This window comes from Cervus canadensis, chromosome 19, assembly GCF_019320065.1.
Source record: "Cervus canadensis isolate Bull #8, Minnesota chromosome 19, ASM1932006v1, whole genome shotgun sequence".
Classification (NCBI taxonomy): domain Eukaryota; kingdom Metazoa; phylum Chordata; class Mammalia; order Artiodactyla; family Cervidae; genus Cervus; species Cervus canadensis.
The window spans coordinates 9,177,343-9,196,798 of NC_057404.1; the positions used below are offsets into that span (position 1 = coordinate 9,177,343).

A 19,456-nucleotide genomic window follows, 5' to 3' on the forward strand; every position below is an offset into this window, starting at 1 on the left:
ATGGAAAGCAAATGTAATGACTGGAGCCCCAGCAGTCACTGTGGACCAGGCAGTTATCTTGAGAAGTAAGCCAGATGACAGAAGGAACACAAGTCACTGATAGCATGGAGTTCTCTGCCAGCCTGGATTTCTATCTCCAGATTTCTTTTACATAAGAGATAAGTAAATCTCTATTTTTATAAGACATTTATCATATACAGCTGGACCTAATCACAGCAGAGACACTTGGGAAACTGTTGAAGGCACCACTTTGAAACATCAAGCATTTGGTGTACTAAATACAATAGCAAACACATCTACAATGCAATTAGCAATGCCAACAGCTTAGTCTTTAAAAGCTCTGAGTGACATTGTATGCAGACATGGCTTGTTATCAAGCAAATACAGGGGAATGTGCCTGTTAGGCTCAGGTTTTATGTTAAATAATAACCAAATGGAGCAATGACATTATGACAATCTCTATAAATATATATGATTATTATTGTCACTTAACTGATGGGCAAATAGAAAGGATATACTACCTGTCCCAGGTTACAAAGCTGGAAATCCAAGCAAAGTGAGTCAAGATTTCAGAGTTTGTGTTATGAAACACCATAGTAAGGAATCCTCCATATTTACATTTTTCTAAATAGTCTTGACCATCCCCTAAATTCTCCATTGAGCATGTCAAAATGGCTGAAACCCAGGCAGGGCTATTCATCCTTAAAGTAAGGGCTGCACAGGTAGTCATGGCCTCAAGGGTTTGACATCCAGGGACAGAGTCAAAGTCATTCTTGGCAAATCAACCTAGTCTCCCCTTCAGCTGTAATTTAATAGTCTATCTCTTTAAATTGAAAGAAACATCAGGGGTCATTAATGCTCAGTCTGGGAAAATTAGAAGCACTATTGAGTTAAGACACACAGACACAAATGTCACTATTGTTTAATCACAATCAGACATTACATGGCACAAAACACTCCGTCTATCTCTTTGCTGTTCCAAATCTCACGAACTTAAAAACCTGAATTTGACACAAGCAGTTTAAAGAATTCTTCTGACCAAACTCCCCAAACCCAAAGGAGATGAAAAAGTAATAATGTAAAAAAGTTAAGGTCAAGGTGGCCTGATATCACAGCTAATGACTAACCATTTGTTTACAGGCGGTTCCTGCTCCACCCTGAAAGCTGCCAAGCTCCACTCTGTCCAACAAGTGGTTAGTGATCGGTTCCCTGGATGATTGTCCCTGAAGGTAAGCCATGCTCTGGGGGGTACATTAGGCACTTTAAGTGGGGGTAGTTACCTTTCCCTGACTGGGTATAATGTTTGGCTCTCAAAAAGCAAGGTAAGGAATTTTACACTCAAACAGAATGTCTTGTGAATCTCTGCCCCTGGGATTAAGCGCTGGGATTCCAGGGCGTTCTCAAGAATACCTGCACCATACGTTCTGCAGGAGTTGTGCGCGTTGGCCAGCAGGGTGTTTACGGTCTGCATGTTCTGTGGACACCAGCACAGTGGTCCACTCTGACTTAGTCTCTTATCTTGAGTTTTAGCCCATCTAGACGGTGGTACTCTCCATAGTGAACAACCAGCGTAGCACTGATGCTCACATCCATCAGAACTGGCGCTGGGTGTCAACCCCCTGTAAGGTTGCAGCCATATATGCTGCATTTATCAGCTCTGGGTTTTAGGAGCAAACCCAGCCCCGTGTGACCAGATCGTCACTAGCTTATTTGCCTGGAGAATCCCCTCCCCTACTCGGCTTCATCCACCTCTTCCCCGGCAGTAGCTGCTTCTAAGGCCGCGAGGGCTTCGGCCACCTCCGCGTCCTCATCCGCCGTCTCCCAGCTCCCGTCTCCGGCGGAGCCAGGGGCCTCCCCCCACCCGTTTCTCGAATCGACCACAGGCACATCCTGAGCAAGATCGTCTTTGTCGAAGTAGACACTTGGGAGTTCGGTTGTCACGGCCTCGTTTAATGAATCCCAGCTTCTCTTCACGGAGAAGGGCATATTCACACCACACTCCCCTGCCGGGGCGTGACCACCCTCCTGGGGCTCCTTCTCAGAGTGGATCTTGAAAAGACGGCCCTTCTCTTGGTGATCAACGTGATCAGCGTTGTCTTCAGCTGAGCCCCAAAGCTGAGGGTAGTCCGGGGTGGGTGTCTGGAGGACATGGGCTGGGACTTCCCAGGCAGCAAACCCGGCCATGGATGGCGCGCCGGAGCCCCCATTCCCGATGACCTGCGTCTCTCCCGAGGCCCGCTGCATGCAGTCCAGCTCCCGGGCACTCCCTCCTTCAAGGAAGGGCTGGGTCGGGTGACCTTTGTTTGCAGCACTGGCCCAGGAGTCCCTGTCCCCCTGAGGGGGCCCCGGCTCAGCGGTGAGCGGCAGGACAGCGGTGGGGCCGAGGCCATTGATGGCCCCGCTAGTCTTCTCGGCACAGGGTCCCCCCACCGCATTCCCCGAGAGGAGTGGTCCTTGGGGCGGCCCGCACGGCTCCTGCGGAGCGGCTGTTCCGCTCCCGCTTGCAGTTCTTTTGGAGCCCTCGTTCGGAGGGTCGCCCTTGCGCACCAGGATTTCGCTGCCCTGTCTGTCTTTCAATTTAAGAGTGTCCTCTTCATCTAACTTGCAGCTGTTTACTTCGTTAACATAACCAGAGGAGGGCACGTGAACCGGATCGAAGAGATAGCTAGGATGAGAAGGAGGAAGATCAGTCAAGTATTAACCTTATTAATAACTAACTTTCATTATTAATATTCTACTGCAGGCTCGGCTGCTGCTCTGTGGTTCCGGTTAACTTCATTTCCATGGTTACTCTTTTAAGCCTATATGCGCGCCTAGTTAAATAGATATTGGACATGAATCTGAGCAGACTCTGGGAGATAGTGAAGGACAGGGAAGCCTGGCATCATGCAGTACATGGGGTGGCAAAGAGTCCGACAGGACTTAGTGACCAAACTGCAACAATTAAATAGATACAGTTGGTATAGAAGTGGTCTACCAACTGGAAACAGATCTTAAGGAGGGGTTGCAAAAAGGGCAGGAAGAAGGTAAAGAACAAAGTGGGTCATGAAATTTAAAAACAAACAAAAAGTAAACAAATAAAACAAATGTTCAACAATAGGAAAATAAGTGGTTAAGAACTGATGGCATGACACCTCAACAGAATATTATGTAGTCATTAATATTACTGGGGTGATTTATTTTCAGTGATGCCATTTCAGGCATAACAATTATGAAGTCTGGACTAGCATGAAAGTTACTCACAATAAATACTTTTGAGTGGCACCTAACATTAAATTATAACTATAGTGACAAAAATGATATATGTATGTAGGTATGTATATGTGTATGTATATATTGATACCTATTTATGCATAACACATAGATACAGATATGGAATAGAACATAATAAAGATAGTTTTGTTATGGAAGCAAAATGATCAGTTAATTTTCCTCCTTTATTTTATATAGAATTATATTCATGTTGCCCAAATTTTTATGAAATAGAATCTGGACAAAATTAAAAGCACATACATGACTGGGGTGATTTATTTTCAGTGATACCATTTCAGGCATCTTCTAAAACCCAAGCTTTTCTTTACACTGAAACTCTCTGGAGAAATGTAAATTCAATCCAAACCAAATTCACCCTCAGAGAATGAGTGTTCCCAACATGCTCGGAGCACTGCACAAAAAATTTTTACAAATCCAGCCCCCGTGTTCTTTTAAATAATATTAATGTGGTTCCAAACTCTTAACTTCCTGGCAATGCTAGTCATGCCCCAAGCTGGAAAATGGCATTGAATCCATGCAGGATTTTTAACAGTGCCTTTGTGGTAGTCACAAATGTCTCCATTTTTTCAACCTTACCTTTGTATCATTTTACAGCACCTGCACCCCATCTGGATTATTTTTTGTTATCATCTGGGAAAAAAAGAGAAAAGAGTGAATGACATTTTATTTTTTCTAATAATTGTTGGTTTCATTGTAGGAAGACATTGGTTTCTTTGCAGTCAGAATGAAGGAGCTGCATGATTTAATTCTACATAAATAACAATATATAAAGTATCAAATATAAACAGTAGTGTAACAAGAAAATAAACGGACAGAAATAATTATTCAACTACTAGCAATAATTAAGACTACCATTTGAAAGATCTTCTATAAACAAAGAATGAAAAAATACTGTCGTAAGATTTTATAGCACACAATTGTATTCCATCCTAATTTATTACTATTATAGTTCCTTCTTCTTCAGTATTAGTGAACCCATGTCATAGCCTGTCAATTCACTGTGTTTATTTTGTGAAGCATCACAGGCAAAAAATGTCTTAGAACGCCAACACCTACAATAAGCTGCTTTAGGAAGACAAAAATCTTCAATGTTTATTTCACCCACCACTTTGGGATTTTCCTTTTGTATTTTAAGATTAATCAAGTTATCCTTCTTTCCTTTTTCTTCAGGAGGAATGGACAAACTGTAAGGTAGCCAAGTACTCAAAATACACCAAGGAAAGGCAATAATCAAAGCCACTCTGAACCTATGAGCCGGGGGAACCAGGTAATGGTCTCAGGGCTGAGAGCTGTTTAAGATATCAGGGAAGCTGAACCTTCACAGAGGCTTCCCAGGTGGCTCAGTGGTAAGGAATCCATCTGTCAATGCAGGAGATGGCAGCCCCGACCCTAGGTCGGGAAGATCTGCTCTTGGACGAAATGGCAACCCACTCCAGTATTCTTGCCTGGAGAATCCCCTGGACAGAGGGGCCTGGCGGGCTGTAGCCCATAGGCTCGCAGAGTCGGACACGACGGAGCACATCTGCAGGCGGGCAGGCACCTCCAGCACGCGGGCTTTGCTCGGCGGCCCCATCCTGGCCAGAGACTTCAGCTCCGCTCTGGCTGAGAGTGGAGACGGCTAGCTGCAGGTACTTGCAGTCTGGGCTGGGCCCGGGCAGCTGACTGAGATTTCAATAGGAATTTTTTGCTTTTTCTTTCCTAGATCCTCAAAGTCAGTAGAGTTACAGTCTTTGGAAAAGGATACCATGTGAGCAGGGAAGGCACTGGTTACCTGGAATACCTTCACATATCTAAAATCACCGATTCAGTACTCGCAAACATTCATTGCCACTTGTCTCTGGGCCAGACATTTCCCTGACTCTGGGAGTTATATATGTCATCTCCACTTTGTAAATGAGGAAAAACAGGTTGACCAATGCCAGAGAGAGAAAGGTGGAATTGAAAAGGACCTGTGTGTCTTCTTCCATTGCCTTCTCCATGGGACTTGGACCTAACCAGGGTGTTAAGCCCCGGTGCGGCAGCAGGCGGAATAAGGGAGCAGAGAGGCTTCTTTGCCCAGGGGCTTCAGTACTAGAGAGGATGTCCTGGGCTTCCCAGGTGGTAAAGAACCAGCCTACCAATGCAGGAGATGTAAGAGATGTGGGTTCGATCCCCTGGGTCAGGAAGATCCCCTGGAGGAGGGCATGGCAACCCACTCCAGTATTCTTGCCTGGAGAATCCCACGGACAGAGGAGCCTGGGGGGCTATGGTCCATGGGGTTGCAAAGAGTAGAACACCACCAAAGCGACTCAGCACAGCACTAGAGGACATCACGATAGGGCAGTTGATCCCGGTTACAGATCCATGCTCCATGTTACAGACCCAAGGAGGTTACAGGCGAGTCATCATTGCACACTTTATGTGGGCTAAACTGCTCCTTTTTGCCTTTCCCATCACAAGGCATGGACTCCACTGTCTGGCAGTTCAAAGGCACACCCCTTTGGGCTTCCTGGTGGAAGATGGAGTTAAGTCTGTGCTTCTTTTATTTCCCACCTGCCCTCTGTCTTCTGCCTGTTCCCAAGTTACATTTTTTCCCTCAAGATTGCCTTTGAATGAAACCTTCTCTTCATGTAAAAACCAACCACGCTGTTCTGGTCTTTTCCCTGAAAATCCTAGAAACTAGCATGGAAGAATCTTTAAGTCATCCTCCATGTCTAGCAGTTACCAACTTGAAGAAGACAAGCCAATGACAGAATTGAAAGCCCCAGTCCCTTTGTCTCTGTAAGATGCGCGTGCTAGAGAGAGAGAGGGATCACTTATTGTTTTTATTTTGTGGTTTTGGGTTTTTTTCTCTATTTTGGGACCTTGCCACTCGGCATGCAGGATCTTAGTTCCTTGACCAGGGATCAAACCTGTGCCCCCTGCAGTGGAAGCCGGCCTGGTGTCTCAGCCACCGGACTTCAGGGAAGTCTCAGGAATCATGTCACTGCCTTCTCTGTTCCCTCTCCTTCCTTCTTTCAGTCATGAATGGATTTCCCAGGATTCTACCTCATAAGCCTCTAACCACAGAGAAAATGACCAATACCATTTAAGAGGTATAGATTAGCTGGTTGATAAATCTAGGGGGAAGTAGTTTTACACCACCTCCTTCCCCAAAGATATCCAGCATCCACATCCTAATCTCTGAAACTTGTGACTGCTACCGCATATGACCAAAAAAAAAGAAAAAAAAAGTCTGTGTCCATGTGATTACAGATTTGACATGAGAAGACTGTCTGGATGGTCTGGTTCTGGCCCCAGCTCTGCTCTGTGACTCTGGGCCTCAGCTATTTCATCTGTATATGGGGATAATGATGTGTCTACTACATAGCATTGTTGGGGATTATATGAGTTAACATTCATAATAGCATATACTTATTACTCAGCTCTGTCTGGATACAGCATGTTTAAAAAAAGAAAAGTAGCTTTTCACCTAAGGAAGAAGTACTCTAGTTGCCATGACATATGCATACAAACGAGAGCATTAACAGTACCAAGTTATACCTGTTTCCAGAATAAGGACCAAATGGTGTATTTCTATCAGCTGTGGCACCCACTGAAAGACACATACCCCAGGTGACAAGACTTCCAGGAGAGAGAAATCACAGCGGGCCTAGCCAGCAGCATGCATACAACCTTTTCCTTTTGCCAAGCACTCTCAACGGAATTACTCCACTTCCCAAGCCCAGGGTTCTGTTTCCAGCCTCCGCTCCCCACTTCTGTCCATTTTCTGTGACTAGTTCATATGTCAACTTGATAAACTGGTTCAAGAGCCCCATGTGCCCCCTCTTCCCCACCCTCAGCTCCTCCCCTCCCTCCATCTCCACAACCTACTCTAAAATCTGGCCCCTTTCCACGCTGGCAGTATCTTTGTTTATCTTGGAATCTGTTTTTTAAGTCAAGAGGATAGGAGGCAAGAAAAAGTCAAAGAAAAGAAAAAAAAGAAAAAGGGCTTTGAAGTGTTTGAGAGAGGGCAGACCGTGGTCATAGTAATGTAATTGAAGCAACTGTGAGGTCTGAATCATTGAAAAATGCCAGGTAGGTCAACTTTAGGATCATGGGTTCAAGGGTTGTAGGTGGGGAAGGTTTCCTTCTCAACAGAAGAAAAGAACAAGAGGCTGGTCTCGAGCAACACCTTGTTTTCCCTTGTTTGGATGCTCCTCCCCAGCCCCCTCCCGCTCCCCCTGCCTCCCTGTAGGGGGCGCCCTCGGGTTTCCCACAGACCTTGTCCTGTACCCGAGGGCCATGCTCTGCGCCTCTCCCCGGCCAGTGCCTCTTCCTGGCCAGGGGTCCCGCCCTGGCTCCCATTGCTTCCTTCCCTGGCGACATTCCTCCTCTCGGTGAGACAGGCGCTAAGGCCCAGGGTTGAGTGACTGCTGACCAAAAGGGTGGGGACTACTGCATGTACACCCACCCCTGCCTGCCTGTGTCTACAATGAGTCATCCACATATGATGATGCCTAACATCAAATCTGATTTATTTCTCTTTTCATGTGTCACTCCCACCCCTATATCTTGCTTTTACTGAGGTCTCCCATTTCCAGGTGGCAAAAATGAAATAGTCCATGTCCATTTCCCATGGAAATGGGGGAAAAAAAAGAATGCTCTTTTGAAGTAAGACTGAGTTCAAAACGGGCAGTTTGTCTTCTGTCCCTTCCCCGTCACTGTGACAACAGCTGGGTCAGAGGTGAGAGCTCAGTTGTCCAGTGCCCTTTATTATGGAGCAGAATCAGAACTTGCTTTGTCTTTGGAGTATAAAAGAGCAACAGAAGCAAAGCGCAAAGCAGCCGTCATCTGGTTTCCATAGGAGAAACGCAAACACCATTAGGATGGTGTGTCCACCTAATGTCCACCTTCAGCACCTGGCCCTCCTGGAGTCCTGTGTTGGAGGCTGACTCTTGTCCTGTGGTTACTGTTGAAATTAAAGAGTCCTGTATTTGAAGACGGTCATGCTGAGACCCCATCAGTTACTAGTCAAGTGTTCTTGCTGGAAAATCTGGTTTCACAAGGGGGTTGGTGATGGAGGTGGGGAGAAATGAGGAGGCCAGGGGTGGGAGGGTAAGGGGCACAGGAGTTGTGCAACCAGGCAGAGAAATTAACTGAGCATTCATCAGGAAGGCAAGGAATATAGAAAAAGGCTCAACTCAGCTGGAAAGGGCTGCCTTTGAATAGTGACGATCTTAAAGAATGACACGCACAGGTCAGACTGACCCAGGACCCGCTTGTAGGCGTCCTACTGGCCAAAGCTGGAATGACGGGAGCATCACAGTAAGCACAAACATAAAGGAGTATAATACACTGAATAAAACAAGCATCTGTGAATCCTCAGGATATAAATCTAAAAAAGGGAGAGCTCTGACTTACAAGTAGAAAGCCTGCTAACAAACAGAATTATAGAAATCACCATTAGACAACCATCACAGTGATCACTGACTCAAGCAAGAATCATCAACAGATGTTTAGACTAGTGGGTAGAAACCTGAAGAGAACGGGATATTTAATCCCAAGTATTGCCACTGGCCAAAAAGTTTGCTTAGGTTTCTCATAACATCATACCAATGAACTTGTTTGGCCAGCCCCAATAGCTCCCCTATTATATGCGTGGGGTAAAATAGTATCCTTACAGTGGAGAAACCTGGGTCACAGCACCAAAATCAAATAACCAAGGGTAATACTGTGAGTAAGGGTAACACTGTGAGACTAGTCAATACCCTCCGAGGTGGTGCACTGAAAACTTGGCATCACTTCTGTGATTTTTCTGTCAAAGAGTATAATCTGGATCGAAGCAGGAGGCAACATCAGTCAAACACAGCTTAAGGGGTATTCTGCCAAACAACTGGTCTGTACTCTTTAAAAAATGCAACTTTAGGAAAAAAAAAACAAAGACAGGCTGCAGAACTATTACAGATTAAAGAAGACAAAAGAGACATGACAACGAATGCAATGCTTGATCTTTTGGTAACAGGTCATTATTGACACAACCGGTGAAATCTGAATAAGGCCTGTAGATTAGGTAGTAGTATTAAATCGGTGCTAATGTCCTGCTTTTGATCATTGTACTAGGGCTATATGAGAGCATGCCCTTTTTCTTAGGAAGTATTTCACAGTGAAGTATTTAGCAGTAGAGGGACATGGTGGTATCTGTAACTTATTAAAATAGTTCAGGGAAAAAAATGTGTGTGTATGTGTGTATAGAGAAAGAAGAATAAAGCAAATGTAGTAAAGGTTAACATTTGGGGACTCCAAGTAACTGAGGGTCCTCTGTATTTTCCTTGCAACTTTTCATTGTCTGCTTTGTCAACTTCAGAAGTTAAAAGGAAAAAAAAAAAAAAAGGCACTAATCTGATGTCAGTTTCTGTTCTGCTTGTTCCTGGGCTAGGACCTAATACCTACAGAAAACCATTGTTATTAAGCCATTCCCTCTAAAGAAGCACATGGGGAAAGGTCTTGGAAAGGAGCTCATGGAAAGCCCATCAAACTTTCTGGATTTAGCTGTCATTCTGTGTATGTACTGAAGACCTTTCCTCAATAGCCAGCCCCAGACACTAGAACTCTGAAAGCAAAGATGTTTCCTGTCCTTGGGCACCTCAGAGGGGATTTGGTGTTTGTCTAGGGCTTTGGTGTTTGTCAGCTGCCTGCCTAACCTAGGCCAGCATCTACCTGCATGGAGCATGTCACATCTCTTATTCAAATAAAGGGATGACTGGTGAGTGACAGAAGTGAAGGAATGAATGGTGAGTATGAGATTTTATAAATTATTCCAGTAGAAGGTCTACCATTTTCCACAATCAAATCTCACTCTACCTGATAGTCCAAAATCAAAAGTCAAGTGCATGGTATGAGCTAAGAGAGATAGGGGGGACCGTGGTTCCCCTTCCCAGCTTGGGAATTACAGTTCATGTAACTCCAAGGGTTAAGGGTGTCCTGCTTCAAGAACTCTAGTCAATGGGCTTTCATAGCAGCTGCTGGCAAGCGGTTTGAGTTGATAGAAGTTGAAGTGCTTGGAAGAGACACAGTAAAACCAAACACTTAAATTTCAACTCTGTTGTGATAAACCAAGCTGCCAATGTTTAGAAAACAGTCCAGGATTTCATCTTAACCTGGCTAGCAGGTGAAGCTGAAAAATGTTTAGTGAGTCACTTCTGGGTACTGACCTCTTAAGACTCAAGAGGAATGGATAAAAATAACTACCAGGCATTGAAGAAATCACGAGGTGCCTTACAAAAGAAATTAAAAGACTGCCTGCCCAGCTTCATAGATGGTATTGAATTTATGGTGGAAAAAGGACAAGAAGATAATTCTTGACTACTATTCAATCTGTTTCTTCAGCAGAACCATATTCTCCTTTCTGAGCAGGCTTTGCAAACTCTCTGGGACAAAATTTTTTGGTGTTTCCTTTTCTCCTAAAGAGGCTGAGCTTCAATAATTTTGGAGAAGGACTATAAGACTTTACTATCAGCACCATCAAACAGTCCATTTGATGCACTCCTTGTAGTCAATGTGCTACCATATACGAGTCAGCAGCACCTAGAACTGGGCTTGACGGGATACCTGTGCAGAGGTGTGTTCAAATGTCCGTCCCCCACTCCTGTGAAAGAGTTCCCTCAAACAGGTTTGAGAATGGGAACAGCAGAGATTAAAGATGAACACATTCACAATTATGAAAAAGAATGATTTCACCCTGCTTAACTCAGTATTTCCCAAGATTATTTGACCACAGAACTTCCCCCTCCGCTGCCATAAAAGATATTAATAACCAATAGAATTTATGTTTTGTGGAACTTTGGGAAAAACAATTGTCATGGCAGTCCTAATTGTCAGGAAGGGTTTTGTGCCCCAAACTAACATCGTCAGGTGGGGCTGGTGTTTGTGAACTCAACCAGGCAAAGTCCAAGCTGGGTATAAGAAATCCATCTTCCAGCAGTAGCTTCATCATCAACTATGCAGATGTGGGAAAGTGGTGTAATCTCTTGATCCCTCAGGTTCTTTATCTCCCCAGTGAGTCCCTGACATCAAAGGTCTCTTCCAAACTGAACAATCGAGGTGGTGAATCGGAGAAGGAAGTGTCCTCAACTCATTGACCTCTCCCTGACTTGGCTCACACACGGTTAGCACTGAACACCCAGAGAAGGCAGGCACCGATAGGCCCCTTCTGCAGGCGGGAGCCCTGCACAGTGGTTTGTGAATTACCCCATCCCGGTACCGATGGGGGTGTTTGGGTCCCAAGTCCACACTCACCTAAACCCATGATCCTAACTGAATGCACAACCTTCTCTTCCTGTTTCCTCCCTTCAGGCCCCAAGTTCTCATCTCATTCCCTCAGGTCTGCAGCTCTTTGAAGAGGTCTCCTTGGCTTCTTTGCCAGAAAATACTAAGTGACTGAGTGTACACACACACCCACCCCCCTGCCCCCCCACATACACACAGCTGATCAATGCCCTGGAGCCTTGAGACAGAGTATGTGTAACTGCAACCTCCTTGGAAAGGGCGAGGACTCAGGTCAGGAGGACAAGGAGGTATGTGCTGGACCTCTTCACTGGAATGGGCTGGGGAAGTGCGTAAGTGTGTGTGTGTGTGTGTGTGTGTGTGTGTGTGTGTGTGTGTGTGTGTGTGTGTGTGTGTGTGTGTGTGTGTGTGTGTGTGTGTGTGTGTGTGTGTGTGTGGGCTGGGGTATGTGTGAGGCAGGATGGAATCTGTAAGCTTTTTGAGAAAATCCATCATATCAGCAATTCAGCACCATGGTTACATGAGTAATTTAGGGTCTGAGTTTGGGTTCCAACACTGCCTCCACCACTTATTAGCTTTGTGACCTCTACGCAAATTTCTTAGCCTCTGCAAACTTTACCTGTCTAATCAGCAAAATAGGAATGGTAACAATTCCTGTTTACCAGGATTGTTTCAAAAATGAGTGAGATAAAAGTATGTATGGCATTTATTATGTCTGACACCCTGCCAGGGCTTATTTATGATTATAAATACTTAACATTCTATTGTTTAGTATGCATCAAGTACTGTTTTAAAAATGTTCATGTATTCACTTCAACTTCACAATAACCCTTTAAGGAAGAAGCCAGTATTTTATTTGTTTGTTTGTTTATTATTGGCTGCACCATGGGCTTGAAGGATCTTGTTTCCCGACCATGGAATGAACGTGGGCCATGGCAGTAAAAGCAGAGAGTCATAATCACTGGATTGCCAGAAAAATCTCTATTATTGTTTTAACTGAACAATAGTTGATTTACAATATTATATTAGTTTCAGGTGTATAGCACAGTGATTCAGTATTTTGTAAATTATTTAAAATTATCACAAAATACTGGTTACATTTCCCTGGGCTGTACAATATGTTCATGTTGCTTATCTAGTTTATACATAATAGTTTTAATCACATACCGCTGTCTGGCCCCTCCTCTCCTCCTGCTCCCCACTGTTAACACCACTAGCTTGTTTTCTGTATCTGTGAGTCTGTTTCTGTTCTGCTATATTCTTTTGTTTCATTTTTTGGACTCTACATATGAATAAAATCATTCAGTATTTGTCTTTCTCTGTCTGACTTCTTTCACTAAATGTCATCCACGTTGTTGTAAATGGCACAATTTAATTCGTTTTTATGGCTGAATCATATTCCATTATATTACATATATCACACCTTCATTATCCATTCATCTGTTTATGGACACTGAGGTCACTTCCATATCTTGGCTTCTATGAACAGTGTTGCTATGAACATGGGGTACCTGGATCTTTTGGTGTTAGCATTTTAGTTTTGCTTTTTTTTGGTGGGGGGGGTGGGGATATATACCTTGGAATGGAATTGCTGAGTCATATGTAGTCTATTTTTAGTTTTCTGAAGATCTTCCATACTGGTTTCCATAGTGGCTGCATCATTACATTCCTACCAACTGTGTACAGAGGTTGGAAGCCAGTATTTTACGGATAAGTAAATGGACATATAAACTAGGGAGTGGTTCCCAGGTGGCCCTAGTCATAAAGAAGCCACCTGCCAATTCAGAAGACACAAGAAGCTTGGGTTCAATCCCTGGGACAAGAAGACACCCTGGAAGAGGGCGTGGCAACCCACGCCAGCGTTCTTGCCTGAGAATCCCGTGGACGGAGGAGCCTGGGGGGCAGCAGTCCATGGGGTCGCAGGGCCGTATGCGACGGAAGCGACTTAGCACACACAGGCACCGTGTACCTATTGTTAATGCGGCTGTTACTGTTTTCATTATTAAGATTTCCTGATTATACGTCAACTATATAATATTTATATGTTATATCTTTCCTATGATATTAATATAATACCATAATACCTCTCACTAGGTTCTGTTCTTTTCTGAGTCCACAGAATTTCACAATAAGAAGCAGCTTGTGATTCAGTATGTTTTGCAAAAGGGAACTGGACCCTCTTGATCTGGGTTCTGATAGAAGAGCAAGGAGAGTTAAGAAAGTCTTAAGTGAACAGTGCAAGGAAACAGAGGAAGACAACAGAATGGGAAAGACTAGAGATCTTGTCAAGACAATCAGAGATACCCAGGGGTCATTTCATGCAAGGATGGGCACAATAAAGGACAGAAACGGTATGGACCTAACAGAAGCAGAAAAGATTAAGAAGAGGTGGTAGAAATATACAGAAAAACTATACAAAAAAGGTCTTAATGACCCGAATAACCATGATGGTGTGGTTACTCACCTAGAGCTAGACATCCTGGAGTGCGAAGTCAAGTGGGTCTTAGGAAGCATTACTGCGAACAAAGCTAGTGGAAGTGATGGAATTGTAGCTGAGCTATTTCAAATCCTAAAAGATGATGGTGTTAAAGTGTTGCACTCATTACATCAGCAAATTTGGAAAACTCAGCAGTGGCCACAGGATTAGAAAATGTCAGTTTTCATTCCAATCCCAAAGAAGGGCAATGTTAAAGAATGTTCAAATTACTGTACAATTGCACTCATTTCACATGCCAGAAAGATTATGCTCAAAATTTTTTAAGCTAGGCTTCAGCAGTACATGAATTGAGGACTTCCAGATGTGTAAGTTGGATTTAGAAAAAGCAGAAGAACCAGAGATCAAATTGCCAACATCCACTAGATAATAGAAAGAGCAAGGGAATTCCAAAAAAAATCTCCTGCTTCATTGACTATGCTAAAGCCTTTCACTGTGTGGATGGCAATAAACTGTGGAAAATTCTTAAAGAGACGGGAATACCAGACCACCTTACCTGTCTCCTGAGAAACGTGTATGCAGAACAAGAAGTAACAATTAGAACCAGACATGGAACAATGAACTGATTCCAAATTGGGAAAGGAGTACATCAAGGCTGTATATTGTCACCCTGCTTACTTAACTTCTATGCAGAGTACATCATGTGAAACACCAGGCTGAATGACTCACAAGCTGGAATCAAGATTGCAGGGAGAAATACCAACAACCTCACATAGGCAGATGACACCACTCTAATTGCAGAGAGTGAAGAGGAACTAAAGAGCCTCTGATGAAGGTGAAAGAGGACAGCAAAAAAAATTGGCTTAAAACTCAACATTCAAAAAACTAAGATCATGGCATCCAGTCCCATCACTTCATGGCAAATAGGTGGGAAAAATTGGAAACAGATACAGATTTTATCTTCTTGGACTCAAAAATCACTGAGAATGGTGACTGCAGCCATTAAAGTAAAAGACACTTGCTCCTTGGAAGAAAAGTTATGACAAATCTATACCGGGCATTAAAAAGGAAATCAACTCTGAATACTAACTGGAAGTACTGATGCCGAAGCTGAAGCTCCAATACTTTGGCCACCTGATGGGAAGAGCAAATGCATTGGAAAAAGACCCTGATGCTGGGAAAGACTGAGGGCAGGGAGAGAAGGGGACGACAGGGGATAAGATGGTTGGATGGCATCACCGACTCAATGGACATGAGTTTGAGAGATTCTGGGAGATAGTGAAGGACAAGGAAGCCTAGTGTGTTGCAGTCCGTGGGGTTGCAAGGTGCCTACCACCAAGTAGGGACTGAATAATATATTTCTTACATGTGGTTTCATCTAATCGCCGCCAGATGGCAGTATATATTGGTTATTTAATTTCAAGGGAGGGACTTAGTATGGGAAAGGCCTCAAATACAGGAGAATCAGGGCACAGTGTAGGTGCTTTGCTGTGTGGCAAAGTTACGGAGTAGGTGATTTGGTAAATATTCAGATAATTATTGTGTTAAGTTCTGGTAGTCATGGTACCACCTTATGGCAGAGTTTCCTCCAGCTCTGGCTGGGCATGGGATTTACTCTGTAGCCTGGTCACACCATGGATGGGTCAAAAGACTCCTGCAAATCTATAGACACCTTTCTTCCCACAAATGGGATCTGATGCCTGGATGAAAGTTTTGTGGAAGGGACTAGGGGAGGCAGGATAGGGTGTGGAGGGGTTCACTTCCTCCCCTGGGTTAGATCTGCTGCAGCTGGACCTGTCCGCCTCACCATTCCTTCCCCAGGGCCATCCTTGTGCTCGCCCCAGACCCTGTGGGCTGCCCGTGGTGTGAGCTGGTCTTGGGGCCCCATCTTCTGGATGAGGGTACATGACCATATTCTGGGAGGTAAAGATAAGCTATAAAATAAATTTGGCCCAATTTGAAAGTTTGGGGGGAAGAAGCCCATTATTTTATATTTAAAAGAAATTTAGAATATTGTGTTTGAAAAGGCAAAATGTGCCTCAATTATTAGAATTAAACAAAGGTATGCAGAAAATTACAAGTTCTGTTGGTAACTTGTGGTCAGCCCTCTAGACCAGGTCCTTTTTCCTGTACCCCTGGGGAGAAAGGTTTTAGGGGAAAAGTTTGAGAAGCGGGTTCCCCTATCGTCTGGACTGTAAATTCCTGGGAGTAGGCTCCTATTTAGGTCAGGTGGGGTGCAATTCATTACTGAACCAAGGTGGGCCGGTGACGGGGTGGGATCCTGGTGGACTCATTGCGAGGCAGAGGGCCCCGGGGCCGTAAGGCATCCTCCTGGGTCTGTGTGGGGCCCGATAACCTGCATTTCCAACAAGCTCCCAGGTGGTGCCAGCACTGCTGTCCAAGGACCACACGCTGAGAACTGAGAACTGCAGCTTTATGGTCTTAAGGAAATAAAGGCGGAAGGAGTCTTTGTTTTGCCAATGTTACTGGTTGGTCTAGGTGAGCTCTACTTAAAGGGAGAGGCCTAACACTCTAAGAACTCTGTGGCTTGGGGAATTTCTGGCAAAAGTGAGGTGGTTACCATTACCACTGGCCCCTTTTGGTGACAGATGGCATGGCCCAAACTGAGTCGGCCAAAACATAATTTTATGTTGTTCAGAAACTAATACCAGTAGTCATTGCTTCCAATTCCATTGCCAATGGGTGCAACTTTACAAGCCTGTTAAGTTTCCAAAGATTCTGTTTTTCAGAATTTGCTTTGTAACAATTTTTAATTTATCTTCTTCTATCCTTCTCTGTGGGTGTTATAACAGGAGAAAGTGAAAATAAACCAAGTGTCCAATAATAAAGGGATCAGTTTGGACAACCTAAACATTTACTAATTGAGGAATAGTTGAAACAAACCCAACTGATAGTTGAAACAATGCCAGCGTTGGGCTGGTCCACTGCCTGTCTGCTCCTAGACCGGCCCCTGCCTCCCTTGCCTGCTCAGGGCACCCTAATGCTGAGGAACCCCTGTCTGGACCTGGGTGGGTCCCACCAGTGGAAGGTACTGGTGGAAGACGAGAAGGAGAGGATGAGGGAAGTCAGGGTACGGTTCCCTTTGTCTCTCTGCTTTGGACAGCGTCCTGTTCATCCTGGTAGTGGCCAGCTCTCCTCCATAGCAGGAGATGGGCAAGAGCCCCACCCCCTACGGTGTCAGCCAGAAGCATGGCGCATCCATGCTCCGGCCACTGCCCCATCTGGTTCTGTGCCTCCCCGTAGGATGGTAATGTCCTCCTGCCTTGACCATCTCTGTGTTTACCTCAGCATCTCATTTGGTTTCCCAGATCTTCCAATACCCACATAACCCACTGACTATAACGTCCTTCTGTTTGAAAGCTAGAGTTCTCATTCTTGACGGGACCTTCCCGACGACAAATAATATCCTGACCAAAGGCTTCCTAGCTAGTTATTAAGTAATATACAACAAGAGTGTTGGACTCTGTACAGATGGGTATTGTCTGACATACGTGTTGCTAATTGCTGCACGCCTGATGTAGGACACGTCATGGTGGGTGTCAGTGGTGGCTGGGGAAGCAACTTTAGCCCCTCCATCGTCTCCATCAATTTCTCTTGCCTTTCCCACCCCAGATCAGTCTGTTTACTGTGCAAAACAACTTCTAGACAAGTCTCCTGTCTTCCCTTCTAAGCTCTGAAACCCTTCTAGTATATAGATATTCTAAAACTGCCACTGGAGAAAGTATAGGGAACATATGGACCTTCACACTATTTTCAGTAATCTCATGAAAATACTCAACATCATTAACACATATGGGTGACTGTGGTTAATAAATAAGTTTAGGTGTCCCTTATGTCTGCTGAAATATGAAGGGCATTCTCTATTATTCATGTGGGTGCTATTAATCCATTCCCCATTATCAATGTAGTGGCAGGAAGTTTACTTTTAATACACCCCAAATCCTTCAGGGAGTCTCTAATTCAACAGTTGAAGACCATATCTAAAACTCTTAGAGTTAGGAATCCAGATATCACCATTCACTTATCAGTTGCTTTTGAAATGTTTTGAGGAAGTCTTGCAAATGACCACAGACAGCTCTGAAGTGGAAGAGACGTTACAGAGAGCTCGGCTAATCACATATACGCGCGTGCATGCTCAGTTGTGTCTGATTCTTTGCAACCTCATGGACTGTAGCCCACCAGGTTCCTCTGTCCGAGGAATTTCCCAGGCAAGAGTGCTGGAGTGGGAGGTCATTTCCTACCCCAGAGGATCTTCCTAACCCAGGGATCACATACACAATCTCCCTTAACACGACAGACTATCATCAATGATATGGGATTGGATGTTTACCCTGAATTCTGCTATTTGGGTAGAATCTTGCTCACTGATGAACTAATAGACCATCTCACTGGAAACCAAACCAAACCAAACCACATGTGTTCAGGGATAATGATCACAGCACAAAGACTCGGGCTCAACTGGAGACGGGGGCAGGCCATCACCTTTTGGGTGGCTTTTAGTTTCTAAGAGTATGAACAAGTACACATTGGAGACTCTTCAGATAATACAATTTGAGATGATTTTTAAAATTTGAAGTGAAGATGATGTGTTTTCACTTAACACGTGCAGTTCTATGTCTTTTTCATGTGGGATTCAGTGGCCCCCCCTCCCATCACACTCTTGACCACCCACAATCACAGTATCATCTGACATGACTCATCTCAACTCAGCTTGTTGGGCTGGTCCTCTTGACTTTGATTCAAGTTATATAGGAAGCTCAGCATCACCAATCTTTAGTAGGGTATCTTCTTAAACACATCAGAGATACCCTTGGATTAGTTCGTAATTGATTTCATGTTTATAGCCACCTCAACAGAAGGAATATGTATAAAATCATATCTGGTTCTAGAAGAAGAGGATGAAGAATTTTAAGACCCAGTAGATAGAAGACAGTCTGTCTATCGTAATTAAGGGAGTGGGCTCTGGAGTCAAAATCTGGATTGGCCTGTCCTAAGCTGGATGACCTTGAGTAGCTTGACCTCTCAGAGTCTCAGCTTTGCCAGCCACTAGATAGGGAAACAGTGACACCGAATTGTGAAGGGTTCCTCTGAGAACCACATGGCTTACACATATGACGGACCTGTCAGAGTGTGACTAGCAAGTAGCAGGTTCTTAACAGATGTGGGCTGCTCTCACCTTCATGGCCATCGTCTATGAGAAAATTTTTTAACCCTGGCCAAGTGACTTTTAGACACTGTGAACAGAAATGGGTGATGTTCTGACCCAATCCTCCCTGGACCCCCGCGAGAATCAGGCATGTCTCCAACGCAGGGTATGTCACTAACATTGGTAAGTAGCCTTATCTGGAAGGTGGGGGGAGTCTGGAAGATACCTGAAGCATTTAGAAAAGTGAAGTTCTGGAAATGAAGAAGTTGCAGAGGCGGCGATGTGGACAGAAGTTTATATGTTACAGTCTTGTAAAGCTACTAATAATGATGCCTTTA

General features: G+C 44.4%; 2 protein-coding genes and 1 pseudogene across 7 annotated transcripts in view; 1 reads left to right on the plus strand and 2 right to left on the minus strand.

Annotated features, from left to right (window-relative positions):
* Positions 1-916: 916 nt before the first annotated feature.
* Positions 917-19,456, minus strand: part of C19H4orf19 (chromosome 19 C4orf19 homolog) — a 79,057-nt gene continuing 60,517 nt past the window's right edge. For 5 of the 6 annotated variants that reach the window (XM_043438732.1, XM_043438730.1, XM_043438728.1 and 2 more), the window contains 2 exons: positions 3,850-3,903; positions 917-2,665 (listed from right to left, as the gene is read on the minus strand). In XM_043438732.1, the coding sequence (XP_043294667.1) occupies positions 1,732-2,665; positions 3,850-3,881 (966 nt within the window). In that variant the 5' untranslated portion in view covers positions 3,882-3,903 and the 3' untranslated portion in view covers positions 917-1,731. Of the gene's footprint in view, positions 2,666-3,849; positions 3,904-7,515; positions 7,643-19,456 lie in introns of those variants that run through there. The other variant, XM_043438733.1, reaches the window with a different exon arrangement.
* LOC122422014 lies at positions 4,217-4,846 on the minus strand (annotated as a pseudogene).
* LOC122422015 overlaps positions 7,323-19,456 on the plus strand; it is a 72,752-nt gene continuing 60,618 nt past the window's right edge. Inside the window, exons 1-4 of the mRNA XM_043438188.1 lie at positions 7,323-7,329; positions 7,490-7,631; positions 15,773-15,852; positions 16,915-17,211. Coding sequence (XP_043294123.1) covers positions 7,323-7,329; positions 7,490-7,631; positions 15,773-15,852; positions 16,915-17,211 — 526 coding nt within the window. The remainder of the gene's footprint in view (positions 7,330-7,489; positions 7,632-15,772; positions 15,853-16,914; positions 17,212-19,456) is intronic.